At 39.5% G+C, this 18461-nt stretch overlaps 1 protein-coding gene across 1 annotated transcript in view; it reads right to left on the bottom strand.

Moving 5' to 3' along the window:
• SEMA3A (semaphorin 3A) overlaps positions 1-3932 on the bottom strand; it is a gene marked incomplete at its 3' end in the record, with an annotated part of 166877 nt that extends 162945 nt beyond the window's left edge. Inside the window, exons 1-2 of the mRNA XM_079545666.1 lie at positions 3920-3932; positions 2963-3160 (exon numbers count right to left, since the gene is read on the bottom strand). Of these exons, the coding sequence (XP_079401792.1) occupies positions 2963-3074 (112 nt within the window). The 5' untranslated portion in view covers positions 3075-3160; positions 3920-3932. The remainder of the gene's footprint in view (positions 1-2962; positions 3161-3919) is intronic.
• Between the last annotated feature and the right edge of the window lie 14529 nt (positions 3933-18461).

Below are 18461 nucleotides of genomic sequence, written 5' to 3' on the forward strand. Positions count from 1 at the left end.
GGAAATGGCAGAGCTAATGCTGGACCTTTGAAAACAAGTGACCATAGGAAATCAGGGTTGGCAGGGCTTTAACCCTTCATGACTCATTTCACTAACTTTTAAAGCAAATGCCTGAGCTTTTTAACCATGTTTGACATCCAGCAGTCAGAAAAACAAGATGTTAAAATGCATCCTTGCTTTTCTTTTGAAGTAAAGCACCGACAATTAGCTCCAAGGTATTTGTTTAGATAATAATAAAAAAAAAAAAAAAACAAGCATGCATGTTAAAGAACAATGACAGCCACTGAAAAGAGAAGTCAGTTGGCTTGTACTTTACACCCCACCTATTCTTTTTAATATCATAAGTCTTATTTTACTCAACCACAGTTCTTTAAAGAGAGGCAGAACTGATCAGTGACTGGGGAGTTTCTTATCCTAATGGCAAGGAGTTTGGATAGAGATAAATCATGTAGCACCACCCAACAGTGAGGTATAACCTGAGATGCATATTAGCATGTAAGGTATTCAGCGAGTGCCTGAAAGACATATTTTCAATACCTACAGCTCTCCAAGCTGTTCCTAGCCAAAGTGTTAACATTTATCTGTGCACTAGGCTGGAAGGAAAATTTGTCTTGAAAAGCACCAGCTGATAAGGCTTAGTTTCCCCTGGCTAATAATGATATCCCTATTCTGAGGGATCAATGCAGCAGCACATGCAACACGCTCCTCTTGACCTGGCCAAGCATTTACACTGGTACTTAACGTTAAGCATGTGAGTGGTCTCATTTGATTTTTAGGGTTACACATGTTTTAAGTCAAATATGTGATTAAGTACACATATGAATCAAAGGCCAGAGTGAGAATTCCTGTAAGTCTTCAGACTTAACTTTAACTTGCTTTGAATTAAACATGTGTTTACTTTCTTTGCTAGGGAGGAAGCAGGGTTGCTTAGCATTTGAACTCATTATCTTTTTACAGCGACCCAGCAGTTACAAAAACAGTGTCAATGCTTCTTTCTGTTTCCTGTTGTGTGCATATAGGACTGGCTTTGTATCAAAATTTAGTGTCTGATATACTCACAAAATGAGAATTAGACCTTTTTGCCCAGCAAGGCTCAAACTGGAAAGCAACCAATCAATGGAGTAGCAAAATGTTGCTAAAGTGCATATGGATACAGTAGCATCGGAATAAAAAACCACTGCCAACCAGATTAGGCCATCCTTTGGTTTCTAAGATCAGCCTGTGCAAGTGGGGGGAGCAGACCTGATCCATCAATAAACTTTAAAAGGGTGAAAAATAATAAACAATAATTAATTAGCCATTAAACCCCTTTACAGGATATTTTTATAGGATTAATGCTTCTATGGACTAATCTTCGTTTAGGCATGATTGTGAAAGTTTGGAATCAATTAAGAGGTTTTTAATGATTTTTGTTGGACATGTAGTTATGGTAGAAGCTTTCTTCAGTCTACATTATTCATAATATTCAATTTTGTGTAAAACAGAAATGGCTTCTCTCATGAAAACTAAACAAACACATTCTGAACCCCTTTAACTCTTCTTTTCACATAAATCCTTTCATGTTTAAACACACACAAATATGCATATGAGTATTCTTTAATAAAATTCTGCACATGTATTTACTGCATGCAATGCATCCAAGTTTTGCAGGTGTTAATATCTTTTTTTCTTTTTTCTTTTTCTTTTTTTTTTTTTTTTTTTTTTTTTTTTTTAACTGGAGCGTTAAAATGACATCTGCCTCATATCAGAGAGGACTTTCCCCCTCTTATTTGCAGCATGCAAAAAAATGAAAAGAAAAAAAAAATAGGAAATGTGTTTCTACTGGCAAGAGATGTATTGCCACTATACTGTAAACTGGGATTGACATCTCTGACCAGGCGTGCACACACATGTTCTCTTTTCCACTGTAGTGTGATACTTTTCCTCCCTTCCCTCAGAATCAGAGCTGCTGCTCCTTCTCCCAACCTCCAATAATCTGAGAATTATGAGAAAGCAGCTTTACTGAGAAAAATGCGCACACACACACACACACACACACCCTTTTAATAACAATGCTCTACAGCCCCTACATCTCAGTCTTCTGTCCCAGTTACATATTCTTCGGATTTTGTGCATTCTCCTGAAAATGTACTTACAGAGGAACTACTCTGGTGAAGAAAAGAATCTGCCTACTTCAGAGCCCTCTCTTAATGCTAGCAATATGGTACAAAAGTTAATTACTCACAATTGTAGCGTGAGTGGTATTACACAATTTCCACATAAACGTAATCTCAGAGCTCTTTCTTCAGTTACACCTTCCCTGTGATCTTTAATGAAACGCATCAGACTACACCAAACACAACCTCAGATCAAATAAATCGCGCTGCACTCAACATCCACAGGCAGTGCTTTCCAGTGCATAACAGTCCTTTCCCCCTGTTCTGGACTGATCTGCTCCTTTCAGTTTATAGTTTCTTGGCAAACCCACCATCTACTGCTTATGTTAGGCATCTGATTGTCAGATTTTTACAGACTGAATATTCATGACTTGAAAATTAACCATTTCATGCCTAAAAAGGGGAAATATAAAGCTTCATCTATTCCACGCTGTCTGAAAGAGATCTGTACCGGGGCTGCACTCCGTGCCCAGAACGAGGGATGAGCGGAGTGGCCAGGCTCATCGTTTTAAAGAGTAAAGTCCGATGGAATAGCAGAAGGCAGAAAACACTCTTCGTGGATCAGCACGATCCCCAGTCCCTGTCTGCAAACGCAACTAACTCTTTGTGCTCAAACTGCGGGGTACAGGAGCACGGAGTGTTTTTTTTAAGTATTTTCTCAGAAATTTCTCCATACAACAGTTTCCCCTTCCAGAGATAAGGGAAAGACGGGAGGAAGGTGAGGAGCGGACGGGGGGCTGGGGGGGGGAGGGTGACCGGGCAAGGAGGAGCGGGAATCCGAGAATAAGAGAGAACAACAGACTTACCTTTATAGGATAATTTGAGTCTTGGCACGTTATTCTTCACATGCTGGCAGTTCACTCTTCCTGCTAATAATACTCCCAAGGAAAGCAAGGCAATCCCCCTGAGCCAGCCCATGCTGCAGCAGCCACTGTAGGGTCCCTGCGAGCCGGAGCCGCGGCGCTCCCCGTCCTGCCGGGCGCCGCCGGGGAACTTCAGGCAACCTGGGGAGCGGAGGTAACAGGTGATGGGGGTGGGCTCCGCGCCCCGCCGCGCCCCGCCGCGCCCCGCCGCCGCCAACAGCCGCCCCGGACCCGCGCCTCTCCTCCGCCGCCTCCGGGGTAACTTCAAGCCCCTCTCACGCACACGCCGCGGGCCGGAAAAGGAGGCAGCCCCCGGGCGCGAGTGGCGTGCGGGCGGGGGGGCGGCATGATGCGGGCGGCGGCGGGCGGGCGGCGGCGCGGGCCGGGGGCAGGGGCCGGGGCCGGGGCCGGGCCGGGCCGGGGCTGGCGGGCGCCCCGCTCCCCGCGCGGCGGGCGGGTCCCGGGCGGGAGGGGCGGGCGCGGCGCCGAGGAAGCCCCGCGCTCCCCGCGCACATGGAGGGAGAGGCGCGGGGCACACCGGCTCTCCCCGCGCTCCCAGGAGCGGCTGACAATAGGAGCGCAAGGAAGCTCGACCCCCCCCCACCCCCACCCCCCCTTCCCTGCTGTCACAGCACACATGCAAAGGGAAAAAAAAAGCAAAAAACATCGCGGCGGAGATGAGAGGAGGGAGCAGAAACCTCCAGCGAGCTTGGGAAAAGCAAGGAGCTATAAATTTCACGAGGTATTTTATGTCGTCGTCCAGGTTTTCTGTTTTTTTTTTTTTTTCTTTTTTTTTTTTTTCTTTTTATTGTTAATATTTCATTTTACGCTTCTAATTAAAAGGTGTTCGTCCCCCTAGAAAAACAACAGCACAACGCAAACCACAATGTTTCTACCCACATAAATAACATCTCCTGCCCAAAACATAATCCTCTTTGGGTCGCTCCCAGCTAGAAACAAGTAACGAAGTACTCCATCAGCATAACTTTACCACTGAAGCTTTTAAAGCCTTGTTAGGGAAGGTTGCTCCAACCCTCCCACCCTCCCCACCTCCCGCGCTACTCCGGTTCCGCAGAAGAAATTCCTCGCAAAGCCCACTCCAGCAGTCAGTTCGAGACATGCACAGGTCTAGAGGGGCTTATAAATTACATTGGAGATTCTCTGAAGCATTCTTAAAAGTGTTCCAAATCTTCAAATTTCTGATTATTTTAACCTTATATTTTTATGCAATAAAGACGGATAAAGAGTTTTGTTTGTTTAAACAAAAGGATATACAAAATCCCCAGAGGTCTTCTATATGTTAGAGAGCTGTAAATACAAACATGTAAGCAAACTGAAACTCTCCCCTCCCACACATCTGAACAACCCCTTCCAGTGAGTGATGGTTAATTAAATCTTCTACTCTGAGTTGAATGTCGATTTAATATGAAATCTGAAAAGCAGTGTCTTATACTGATACGTGTCATGTATTGCATTCCTCATGCAATAATGACAGAAAAGTTGGAAATCAACCTTTACGAAGCACTGTCGTCATAAGAGACAGTGTCTATAATAGACCTCTGTCTATTTTGCTCTGTACTTTTCCATAAGAACTCTGTCAGTGTGCTGTGGTGTCTGCAGCATCTAAGTGACATTTCTTCCTTCCTTTTTTTTCTTTTCAGTTAAAAATCAGTTGTCTGATCCCACCAAAGGTGATCACACTACACTCTGAATTTTACAGAACACAGCATCTATTTTCTGTTGTCAAACCTGGCTAATAAGTCAGTGCCTAGTTAGGAAATATTCCTAACTTTGAAGCTGAAGTTCATAGTTGCAAATGCGGGTGTCAGTATGGCTCTAATTAAAATGTAAAGGCTCATGTAGAACAAGACTTGGTGCTACGGTAAAGCAAGAGTGAAAATTCTGGCATTGCTGCTTTCATTCCTTAGTATTCACACGCCGGTGGAAAAGAAGGAGCTTTTCCCCTCTCCTCTTTTAAAAATTCTTCTGCTTCCTGAGCCTAATTCATTAATCCCGTGGCATTGTATCTGACAGATTCAGCAACTCTATTGACCAACAGCATTGTTAAGAAAATAAAATCCAAAAATAATGTTGATTTTGGTCATTCCCACACTTGTTATCTTGAGCATTTTCATGCTCCAGGCAGTGGATTAGAGCCCCAAAATGACAAGAGATGCCTGTCTGTTTTCCATGGATTACTTGCTACAGACATTCACTCTGCAAAGGAATTCATGTCGCTTTGAGATTATTTGGAGAATTGGCCTACTGAATTATCCTTTTGTATGCAGCAAACAATTAGAAACAAAACACAAAATGTGCACCATATTCAGGACTTCACAAAGCACATCTTTTTGCAATGTTGTTACACTCAATATACTTCTGGTCGCATGAAGAAGACTCAACTACCTTTTTTTTTTCTTTCTTGCGTAAGGAAAAGATAATAAGATAAAATTGCGTCTTTCTAGTGTAGGCTATTTTCACTCCAGGCTATTTTCTACCAACCAAATAAATAAATCATGGTCCCCAGCCAATATATATTTTGCTCAGAAAACATGGATCAAATATACTGAGTCATAACTTATCACAGATTGGGCTTTTAGAGATAGAACATCATTTTAAGAGAGATGAGAGACGCTATCTCTTTGCATCCTTTATGCGTAAGACCACTCACTTTTTGCCTTCCTCTGTGGAATATGCCAGTCCAAAGAGAAGGGTAAAATCTGACATTCTGGGTCGTCCTCCTGCTATTTAGCTCTAAGTAGTGCTAATCAGGTAGTCAGGATAGCATATGCTACACCCCCTTAAAAGGAGAGAGGCAATGGCAGCACTTCAGTGGTGTTTGAAGAGGCTTTATATCTCGAAGACACCCATTGCCATATGGTGCTTCTGCCAAGGCGAAACTGGGCTCTGCTTGGAAGGAATTATTTGGCCAACATGCCTACAACAAGTGCCAGAAACGTCAACTCTGGGAATTCAGGGTCGACAACAACTCACTTTCAAATGACAAAACCATTCACCTTTTTTTCTTTGGTCCTTTGAAAGTGATCTAACTGCTGAGTTTGGAGGGAGGGGAAAGTAAAATCCCAGCTTTCCTTGGTTTTTCAAATAATATCCTTCGCCCCTGAAGAAGACCACAGTTTTTAGCTTAATTATTCCATTATTGCTCTGTGAGTTCAAAAGAAGCAACAGTTCTTCTCTATCATTTCCCATAGCTGTTGCAGGCTTTTTGTTTTCTGTAACAGCATTTATATGACATTCGATACAGTATTTTACTTCCCAAAATCCAGATAGACACTTGTGGGTTCTGTGTAATGTTTCTGGTCTCATGCTGTGTGTCATTATTATTTGGAGATTTTTATACTGCCTTTTAATATGCGCAACAAGTTCACATTGATAAATCCTATAAAAACTTTTTCTTGGATGTGTCTGGGCTTTTAGTATTGACCATTTGTGCAGAATTATTTTTTCAAACACTTACAAAGTTGGCATCATTTGATGCTTCTCATTAGTCAGAAATAGTCTAACAGTCTTACTTGACTCATTATTACTGCAAATCTTCTTGCTGCTCTCATTTTACACTTAGAAGCTCTTGGAATCTTAGCTGCTCTAAGAACATCTTCAGTGTGCTTTAAAAATGTACTTATGTTTTCAGAATTGTTTCCTGTATCTCAGATGAGTCATTACTTGTTTATATCAATACAATCAGGTTTTTCTCAGAAATGCATGGGAATTAGCAGCATCCAAATTCAATAGGCAGTACTTGACTAGCAATATAAAATTTCTTGAGTTTATTATACAAGTTCTAGGCAGTACTTGACTAGCAATATAAGATTTCTTGGGTTTATTATGCATGTTCTGGGCAACATCAGAGAAAAGAAAAACAAAATAACCAAAACAAGACAACCAAAAATAAAATTAAAACAAACAAACAAACAAAAAACCCCACATGTTGTATTTGAATGTTAAAAATCTCTTTATAGGACACATTCCTGTAGGAAATGTGAAATTCTACCTCAGATACACTCTTTGCTGTTTCCTCCCATAGCAGGTGATTTGCTTGATAAGCAGAGTATTTACAGTTCTGCACAGGGTCCCTTTGAAATTGTTCCAGTTGTATACATAATGATACTTGTAACACACTTTAGAATAACTGAATAATTATTGGCCCAAAGGAGCCTTAGCCTAGAGCTCAATTATAAATAAATGCACTTGTCATGTGATGTGTGAGACGCTCAGGATGCAGTTTTGCAACATATTGAGTTCAGAAGAAAAATCCCATTTTAAGAAGATCCAGGCCTCAGCTGCCACATTCTGTTTTTACATCACAGTTGTCCACTATTTATTTGGGATGCTACAGATATTTTTGTGGGGACATTCCAGAAACATGATGATGATGATGATGACGACGGCGATGATGATAATAGTAATAATAATAATAATAATAATAATAATAATAATAATAAAATCCTTATGGGGATTGCTTTTCATGCAGATACAGTGCAAGCTAACAGAACAGAAAGAATTATGAACAGGCATTGGGGAAATGCTGATTAAGCAGAAATGCAGAGGAACTGTAGATGCTGGCCTCACTTCTGAAGACAGCGTGCAATGAAGCTCTACAGTTAGGTTCAAAACCTTTGCCTATGTCAGACAGGAATTTAAACCTGGAGACAATTTGACAGCATTGCTCCTCTGGGCTGACAAGGGTACTCTTTTCTCTTTAATATGCAATGAGGGAAAAAAGAAAGAAGAAGAAGAAGAAAAAAAAAAGAAACCTATAAAAATCTTGTATGATGAAGATAAATACTTGTGATATCCAGATCTGCTGAACTGAGTATTGGATTATTTTCTTTAACAGTGTTGATGATTATCAGACTAGTTCAAGATGTATACTGCTGCTTCCACCTGGATCTTAAATGATTTAAAACTCTGTGGAGTGGCAGTTTTTCAGTTCTGAAGCAACCACAGAGCAAAATTGCTTAAAATGCATCAGCATAAAGCAGACAAAAGTGTAAATGTTAACATTTTATCAAGCTAGAGTTGCTAAGATCACTAGCTAGCACCTAGGCCTGAAAATATCCTTGCTGTTAGAAGTCTAGACATGTCTTTCCCGAGCTCTCCCTTGGGCTATATTGCATTTGGTAGCCTTATATGAATCTCCTGGATCTACATAAATCTGTAACATTTCTGATTATTGCATGTGATCAAGTTGTTAACCAAGTCAGTTAGTATCTGCCTTCTTTCAATAGCACTCCTTCTTGCCATCTTGTCACAATCAACTTTTCCTTCAGTACTCAGGACTAATGAGACTGTTCTATATGTGATATTTGTGCTTTTGGCAGCATAATGGGATCTGTATCAGTATGATGTGTTTTATTCACAATGCTTTCAGGTCTATTAAACACCTCATCAAATTCTTCAAAAATATTCTTTGCATCCTGTTCTGTAGACAGGTTATATGTCTGTCTGAACAGCAGCATTTACAAATAGCTCTTTGAACCTAAACAAACTTTTTCTATTCCCTTGACCTCAGCTGCTTGATGTTCATCTTCATAATAAAGCGTACATGAACTATGATATCCAGAACCATAGTAAGAAACTCATCTTAATAGCTCAGTGCCAAGAATGTAACATTAATAGCAGTATTAACAAAAAACTTATTTTTCCCAACTCATGTTATGGGTCAGTAGGTTCTGTTTACAATAGATTCGTTTCCAATAGGTAGTCATCCACATTGAAAAAAACTTCCAAATCTATTAACTTTCAAGTTCAGCTACTTCTCTTCCTCTGATTTCTTGTGTTTATTGGCTGTTGGGTCTTTGTTGAGGAAATATGGACAAGGACATGGGTTTTTTTTGTACAGAGGATGAGGGAAATGCAAAGCCAAATTTGATGTTTTAATTCTTCAGAGAAAAGCCAATTTAAGAAAAATAATTACAAAGAAGGGGGAAAAAAAAGGAACAACTATGAAAATTTTGGCTACCTTAAATCATATTCCAGGCCTGAAATAACATTCCCTTAGTTGAGGGAACTGTAATCAAGGTAGAAGTTCTCCTCCCAAACAGCCTGCAGAATGCTAGAGTAGTTGGTAGAGCTCTAAGACAGATAGTAAAGTGGTCCTGTCCTTTTCCCAGCTGGTGGTAGAAATATCTTGCAAGTTCTGTTACACACAAATGTTTCACTGATTCAGTTACTTTGGTGTTCATTTACAGTTTCAGCCATTAGCATCCACTTTCCCTTCCCTTCCCTTCCCTTCCCTTCCCTTCCCTTCCCTTCCCTTCCCTTCCCTTCCCTTCCCTTCCCTTCCCTTCCCTTCCCTTCCCTTCCCTTCCCTTCCCTTCCCTTCCCTTCCCTTCCCTTCCCTTCCCTTCCCTTCCCTTCCCTTCCCTTCCCTTCCCTTCCCTTCCCTTCCCTTCCCTTCCCTTCCCTTCCCTTCCCTTCCCTTCCCCTGCCTTGCTTTGCCAAAAACCAATTGACAATAAGTAAAATGCTTTCCTGCACAAAACCCAGAGGACTGCTGTGTCTCAGAAAAATAAGGGCATGACCTTAGAGGGATGTAGATCAATATCAAAATATGCCTTTCGGAATTTCCTACTTGTCTTTGAAAGTCCCCTTATGTTTTTATTTGCATCTTTAGACCCTTATACACCTTTCAAGGTCTGATCCTTTGGGATTTGCTCAGGGCCACACACTAAGACAGTAAAATGGCAAGAAATTGATCCAGTGTTTCTTACAAACTTTGCCAATAGTATCCTTACCTCTTCATTCATCATAGGACACAAGTCCTTTCTGTCAGCTCTGGAAGTCCCTCCTTATCACTAGGTATACAGAAAATTCCCAGTTCTATTGTGTCTGGGATCCATCATGGCCAACCTTTTGGCCTGTGTGATTTTGCTTAGTAACCTCTCCTGCCAACTGTCAAAGACTTGAAAGACATGACACTATCTTTTGTACCACCTATTCATCACAGGTTTTAAATAGCCTAGGTGAATTGCAGCAGTCATATGCAGAAACCACAAACAGAAAAGTAATACAACATCTGCAGTGATCATTGTTCTTTTTCTGGACCTTTGTTTCTTCTCTTTTTTGCTTTTTCATTTTATTCTTCCTTGTGCTGAGTGGTTCATTACTATACGACAAAGACATAAAAGCAACAAAACTGTAACCACTGGCTGTCGTATTCTGCTGTATTTGAGTTTCTAGACTGAAAACTTTTTAATGAGGATGGTTTTTCATAGACAAATTAGAAGTCATATTTTGTTGAACAGAGTGTGTGGGTGGAAATCATCTTAAGAAGATCAAACAATATCACACAAAATAAGGTCTAAAGAGTCAGCTTATGGCTTCTGATGCCAAAACTGATAGCTATTTAATCATTACTCTGTGGAAACTGGGAATGAAAGGTAAACTATGATAGCTTAGAAAAACTTGGTTGAACTTTCAATAATTTGACCTCTGTGAATGCTTTTAGAGTCAGCAATATGTGAAAGTGTGTGCTAGAAGAGGAGGGGCTGGGGGGTGGATTAAAAAAAAACAGACTCTAAGAAAGCATTAACTAACTCTCTCTTTCCCTCTCTGAATCCCCAGTGAACAGGGGTTTCAGAAGGGGAGGGGAACTTTATCCCTTCTCTGGTTTGAATTTGTAACAATTTTAGAAAATCTTTCCACTACATTATTTTCCTATTTGTTTCTCTGATATCATCATACATGGTATTTTAAGAACGTGAATATAAATACAGAAAAGACAAATTCTTTTTGTCTCATGAACACTTGAAATCCAAAACAAAGTTATATGGTCTGCTCTGAAAGTAATGCCTCCTACTTTTTGATGTTAGCACATGACATCAGAGGCAGATGTTCGTGGCATGGCAATAGATGTTGAACCTTCCTGCCAATATTCCATTACATTTTGTTGTGTGACAGATGGCAGTGGAGGGGCAGCCTGAGAGAACGCCATCTGATGTGGAAATGCAGAAGAAGCAAAGGTGTGTCATTGAATTCCTGTATGTGGAAAACACTGTACCCTTTGACACTTGCTGACCATTTATGGTGCCCAGATAATGGATGTGAGCACAGTGAGGTGGTGAACAGTGCATTTCAGCACCATCTGATCAGCTCATCCACTCAAATTGGTGGATTACAACCAAGGAATTGTGTGTACAGAACTGAATATTGGCTTTAATGTTTGAAAATGATGGTAGCAACACTTGAATATTGTAAAGTTTGTGCCAGGTCCTATACTGGCGCATGGTCCTATAACTGCTCACATGGGATCAGAAAGAACATTTTATGCAAGCTTTTCAAGACCTATTGAAACAATACAAGGTTGAAGGTGACAGTTTCCTGGATCACATCTTCACTGGTGGAAATTCAAATGTAGTGTAACTGTGTACAGCACATATGCACACACATATAACATTTGAGCAATTCTAAAGAGAACTAGAAAATAGCTGAAATTTTAGTTATTTTTTTCTTTCCCAGGCATTCTCAGACATTCTAGAAATTCTTCAAATATGAGATATTTTGCTATTTTGATATTTATATGTAAGTACAGAAAGTATTAATAGAAGGAGCATCAGGTAGTTAAACACACATCCTTGACTCTCTAGTAAGCACTTGGCTTTGGTGAATGTGCAGCCAAACCTACGTCTGAGCAGTGGCAGTCCATCTTTCTACTCTTCTCCCCAAGTAGTTGAAGCTGCAATTTCAGCACTCAGAGCTCCCTGAAGCAGTCACCCAGTGACTGAGCACTAACAGCAGTGCTAAAGGTGATAAAGGAAACATATGGCCAGATGTGGGGAGGAGTGCAGCCTGACACCCTGCTGGAGATCATACGATAATGGGAATCTGCTGACACTGTATAGCAGCTTTCTGCTCTTTCATAGCCTGCCCCATTCCCTGTGCTAGAGGAAAAGGAAGACAAAGATGCTGGTACTGACAGTAAATATTTTCCATAACAATGAAAAATTTTAATTCTGGACCAAAATTAGCTACATAGCAACACCTTATGATCAAACTAGGAAGGAAATATATATATAAGCCAGGTGTTCTGCACCTGAAAAATAGTGTAATTACAGCACATATCATGTTATACCAACAGTTATGGGGGGAAAAAAAAAAAAAAAAAAAAAAAAAAAAAGGACTAAAATATGTACATACTGAGCATATATATGTATATACATATAGGGAGAGACAATACATGTTGCATGTGAATAGTATAACATAAAGTTAGCATAATTAGCCTTCTTCATTTCCCCCTGGCATTTAAAAATATCTCACAGATGGATCCCTCAGGTTTTTATTGTTGTTGCTTTATTTTTCTGTTTAAAGCTCATACATCTCTTATATTGATTTCATGAATCTTTCTGCCAAATTCCAGAGTATTTCTTAAAGCTTTACATAACAATCTTAAAAAAGCTGTAAATATGTGCCCGTGAAGGTCGCTTTTCTGCTTTTTTTTCCTCATTTTTTTTCTTGCATGTTTATCTCTACCTTCAAGTGAAACAGAACAAGAATATGTTCATAAAGACAAAAATTCCATTGTTTATACTGATCAGTACAGACTAGGCAGCGAGGGGGAAAAAACGAAGCATCTGTTGAATACAAATGAAGCCAGCAGGTTGGTGTGTTAGTATTTAGGTTCTGAAACTACTTGTCATTTGCTTTTAGAAGCTGAAATCTCGCTTTCCTCCTCCCCCACCACAGAACAAAGGTATGGAAAGCCCGGTGGCTTCAGGAAGATGGTTTTACATGACATTGCAAACAAAGACCAGTATTTACCACTTAAAGCAATATTCCATACCTCAGACCTAAGTTTATCAAGTCTAAATTTGTTTCAAGCAGTCCTTCTTAGCTGCTGTTAAGGATCCTTGAAACTACTTGCATTATGTTGCTAATGACAGTGAACGGTGTGCTGAAGACTAGAATTACTGTCCTTAAAGGGTTTATTGTGATGGCAAAACCAACTGGAGGAGAGCTCCCCTGTGTCCAAAAGGTCTATACAGTGCTTCAGAAAAGGGGTGTTTCCCAATAAATTGTGAAAATTGGAAGGAGGAGAAGAGGGAAAAAAAGCAACATCCCAGACTTCAAACAGCTCTTGCTCTCCATTTTTCTTCCGAAGTGTTGAACGATACATGATGTCATATGATGTGTGGTAATTCCCCCTTCCCTATTTTGAGGGGAATAAATGGTTTCTGTTTCTGAGAAAATGTATTAAAGCCAAATTTTACTCTCGGTTACCCTGATGTCAATTGTAAGCAAAAAAACAATTCAAATGCAGTTCCTCTGGATTTGCACTGATGTAACAGAGAACAGAATGTGGTGCTTGAAAAAGCAGCTGTCACCTTATGGAAAACTTTATGAAATGTCCTGTTTGGAAACAAGTGTTCTTCTGTGCAGTATATTTCCTTGCACTCCTTTTCTCCCATTCCTTCTTTCTGAAGACAGTGCATGAAAACAGAATCGCTGTTGTTTCTTAAGAATTTATCTGCTCTGCACTTATTCCCCACCTGACATCATAATCCTCTGTTTGTGACATAATAATCATTTTTTACAATGAACAATTGTGATATCGCAAGCTGGGCTTAAAATCTGATCTGAAAAATGCATTTTACTCTGATACCTTACATAACATCATATCAGCTTACAGCTCAAGAGATAATAATTTCAACCAAGTGACATCAATTAAGCTTTCATACAGGAGGAGTGGTACACTTGATATAACTCTCTGGAAATAATTCCCTCTGGAGTTTACAGTTTTATGATTTGACCTTTAAAAATATTTCCAGTCTCTACTCAGTGCTTGCTTGTGTAGATCTAACGGTTTTGCTGAAGTAGAAAAATATTACTTATACAGTTCAGTCCAATATCCAATCTCCTAGTGGAGTTAAAAGCCACAATAAGCAGAAACTTAAGAAAATGCAAATGTATTTCTCAGGAATTGTTTAATGAAGTTAGATACCATAATGATTTATGAGAATAACTTGAAAAGCAACATCCTTCTCATCCTTCTTGACAAGTGCTGATTAACTATCCTTCTAAAGTTTGCAGTTTTGTGTTTGAAGACCCAGTTTCATTCTATATTTTTACTCTGGAATTCAATGGTTCATCCTACCATCTTTGGCATGTTCAATTGGAGTTACTCATGGCTTTCAAACTTTGCACATGTTTTATTGGATCTGTGCCTATGTGTGTTGAAATGTTACAAGTAGTAGATCCAGAACAATCCAGAATCAGGGAGAGCCAATTTTGCATTCTTTTAGCGCAGTTTGGACTTTAAGGAAGGCCCTTCAGGAAAGGCAACAATCTGAAGGAACTAGTCATTAGATTGCTGGTAGCCTGAACCATTTCTTCCTAACAGCTGAAAACACTTGAAAAAATGTAGACTATACCTAAACTAAGCCTGATGACTAGCACAGTGAGATGCAGGATCAAGATTTCTATTTTCTCAAAGTTTAGAATATAAGTAGACCATTACATAGAGATTTGAACTATAAATTATTTTGCACAAATATTAAACTCTGGATTGTTTATATGACTGGATTTAAACACATTTCCCTCTTTAATTGATATTTCTAAGGAAATTATTTTCTCAAATTAAACATTTTGCTTTTTTAAGAGAAGCCAAACATCCAAGCCAGCAGGTGGAAGAAATAAACAAAGGTTCTTTGAATATTCCCCACTGAGACTGTTATTTTAAAGTCATTATTTCTCATTAAAGAGCTCAAAAGTTCCCACCCTTCCACAAGTTTTGTTTTCCTAAGTCAAGAGAAGTCTGACTGGTGAGGGAGTTATTTTCCTCTTGGTAAAATGTCCTACTATGGTAAAATGTTCCATCTGGAGTGCCCAGCCATAAAACTGTATGAGTAAATTTCTCAGTACTATCATCTTGTTGAAAGCCATGTGCTCACAAGATGAGTCTCTTACACCATAAGATGGATCCCTGATGACATGAATTAGTATATAGCATGTGTTGATTTGGAAAACTTTGTTTAATATTGAATGCTGGTTGATGATACTCTCCAGTGATATCACATTACAAAACTGATTATAAAAATACCACAACCACATTATGAATAAAGTTATCCATTCTGTTTGCCACACCAATGCCATACCATCGAAGTCTATCCTAGATTTATTGACTGCAAATTATTGTATATGTGAAATAAATTAGTTGGAGAAAGAAGCATATCTTTATGGCTTTCAGCACATCTCCTGTAGAAACAGCATGAAGAATGCAAAACCTATGTGACTAATCTCTTCCAACATTTTGTACATGCAACATCCACTTCCTCAAAAGCTTCTTCACTGGATTTGCAGACTCCTGAACAAATCTTTAAAAGGCACATTTCAATAGAGACTTTGTTAATTTGTTTGCTTGCTTATATATGCTTTTTTTTTCATTTTTCGGTTGGTTGGTTGTTTTTAAGTTGTTATATAGGTGTACTATATTTCAGTTACAAGAAATGATAAGTTCTGTATAATTTCTGTTATTACTGATCAAGCCAAATGCAAGTCTTATTCTCATTAAGATGTAGACATTTAGATGAAAATTAAGAGCCTTCTGAAGAAACATAATGGAGGACAAAATTACAAGTGGCAGGACACATTACCTTATTTATCTAGTTAGGTTTGCATGACTTGCTCAGCCAGCAGTTATGACAAACATTTCTTGCCCAACCTGTTTTCAAGAGATTTTCTGTTAAAAGTAACATGAGTGAATATGCTGCTTTGCACACAGTTGAAATATTCTTCAGCATTTGTATAAAGGCAATAAAACTGTGTAATTTTGCAGCAATAAAAATGGTTCTGTAATTGCCACATCTTGTCTGTGATTTTCAACTCTATGGACTGGGAAATAGCTTGCAGTCTTTCTGTGCAAGCTATTTCATTCTCACTCACAGAATCCTAGAGTATCTCAAATTGGAAGGGACTCATAAGTATCATCAAATCTAACTCTTGGCTCCACATAGGACCACCTGAGAGGTTTGTCTAGATGTTTCTTGAACTCTGACAAGCTTGGTACCATGACTCTGGGGAGGCTTTTACAGTTTGTGGCCTTGTCTCTACTTCACATGTGAAGGGACATGACTTATTGCTGGCTGAGGTAATTGTCCTTGAGAAGGAGAGATCTTTTCCACTTCTTTACAAGCACTCAAGGGAAGTAGCCCCACTTCCTAGGTAGAGGGAAAACTGCTGAGGAGCAGAGCCATGCTTCTGCATGTTCTCAAGGCCCTTCAGCAGCCTGCAATGCTCCTCTCATCCCAGAATAACTCCTGCAGCTCACTCATCTGACCTTTTAACTTTCCTCTGATTGAATATTTGTTGCATTATAAAACACTGTAAATCCCTTTGGGAAAGTAGTTCTTCTTTATTTGCTAATATTAGAAATGAACACAACTAAAGTGATATTATTCTTGTTGCCACTGTTATTATTATTTCAAGCATTTTTCTTACTTGCACATTATAATGACTGTACCTGGTACATAACAGGCATATTACCTGATCAGCTAAGTTAAAACACTGAAGTCACACACAATCATGTCATTAATATATCCATGCTAGTAGATGAAATTTATATTACTTAGCTCCCTCTAACACATCTGCTGTTGTGCAACGTGGACTATCTTCATAAGTGTATTTAGTGACTCCATCTGAAGTAAATTAAAAGAACCTGATTTTCAATAATGAGTTTCATGAAAAATATCTTTCACAGAACATTTTATTTGGAGACAAGTAAGTCAGCAGCCATTTCTGAAAATCATCTGGAAAAAAAAAAAAAAAAAAAAGATTTTAAGTTGGAGAGAATAAATTACTTATAATTCTGTCCAACTTGTCTCTCCGCAAGCAGACAAATAAGGAGAGGACATTTCAGCACCAGAAATTTTTCTCAACAAACTTCTAGTATCTTCTGTAAATAGATTCTATCTTTGTTCATGTGAATTAGTTTTCCAGAGGCAAATTAAAGCTGTTTTGAGGTAGAAACAAGATGTGGAATTATCTAGGGAATAGAGCTGCCAGCCAGGCCATCAATGGTACTTTCTTCTTCAAAGCAACTGGGATCAAGTGCACTCAGCAATTTTGCAGATGACACCAAGCTGAGCGGTTCAGCTGACACAGTAGAAGGAAGGGATGCCATCCAGATGAATCTGAAATGTGGGCCCACAATATCCTAATGAGGTTCAACAAGTTCAAGTGCAAGGTGTTGCACTTGGGTTGGGGCAATCAAAGATATGTCTACAGACTTGGAAAAGAAATCATTGAAAGTAGCCCTGTGAAGATGGACTTGGATCCTGGTAGATGAAAAGCTTGGCACAAGCTAGCAAAGTGCACTTGCAGCCCAGAAGGCCAACAATATCGTGGGCTGCATCAAAAAAGGGGTAGCCAGCAGGGAGAGGGAGGGGATTGTCTCTCTCTACTCTGTGCCTGTGAGGCCCAACTGGATTACTGCATCCAGGTCTGGGGGCCCCAGGACACGAAAGGTGTGGAGCTTTTGGAGAGGGTCCAGAGAAGAGCCATGAAGATGGCCAGGGGCTGGAGCACCTCTCGAATTAAGAAACATCGAGGGAGCTGGGCTTGTTCATCTTGGAGAAAAAAAGGCTCCTGAGAGACATCAATGAGTTCTTAAAGCACTTGAGAGAAGCTTACAAGCAGGAGGGGTCTGACTTTTTACATGATCTGATAGTGACAGGAGAATGGGAATGGTTTTAATCTAAAAGAGGGGAGATTTAGGTTAGGTGTTGAGGGGAAATTCTGTACAATGCCATGTACAGGCTGTCCAGAGAATCTGTGGATGCCCCATCCCTGAAGGTGTTCAAAACCAGGTTGGATGGGGCTCTGGGCAGCCTGACACTAGCGATTCTGTTCAATGATTCTATGATTCTATTCTAGTTCAGGGAGTGTTTACATAGTGGGGAAAAAAAGAGAAGCTATCCCTGGGAAACATTGTAATTAGCAATAGTATTAATGTTCACACTGATATTTATGATATACCTTGAATGTTTTCTAAGAAAAAAAAATTGAGATAGTCAAACAGTTGACAGTCACAGAGATACAGAGATAGAAGACACTTTCCCATAAAGTTCGTGTGAGAATTATGTATAATAGACCATCTTGTGTCCCTGGGAGAGAGGTCTCAAGTTCACCGGAGAGAAATCCAAACAAATGCATGTAAAAAACAAGGGCTGATGTCAATAATGTTCTAAATTCTACCTTATTTTATATATACATTTGGCAGGGGAGAAAGACAGAGGGAGAGAAAGAGAGAGACTATATATTTTTATTATCTACCAGATATTATTTTACAAACAAGCTATAGGCATAGGCTGTATTGCACTGCAAACTCCACTTCTGTTCCTGAAAATGCCTAACTTAGACAGCAAAGACCTGATAACAGATATTTGCATTCATATAACAGTAAATGGAGTTCTTGAAACTCATTTGC

This window comes from Tetrao urogallus (genome assembly GCF_951394365.1).
Source record: "Tetrao urogallus genome assembly, chromosome: 1".
Lineage (NCBI taxonomy): Eukaryota > Metazoa > Chordata > Aves > Galliformes > Phasianidae > Tetrao > Tetrao urogallus.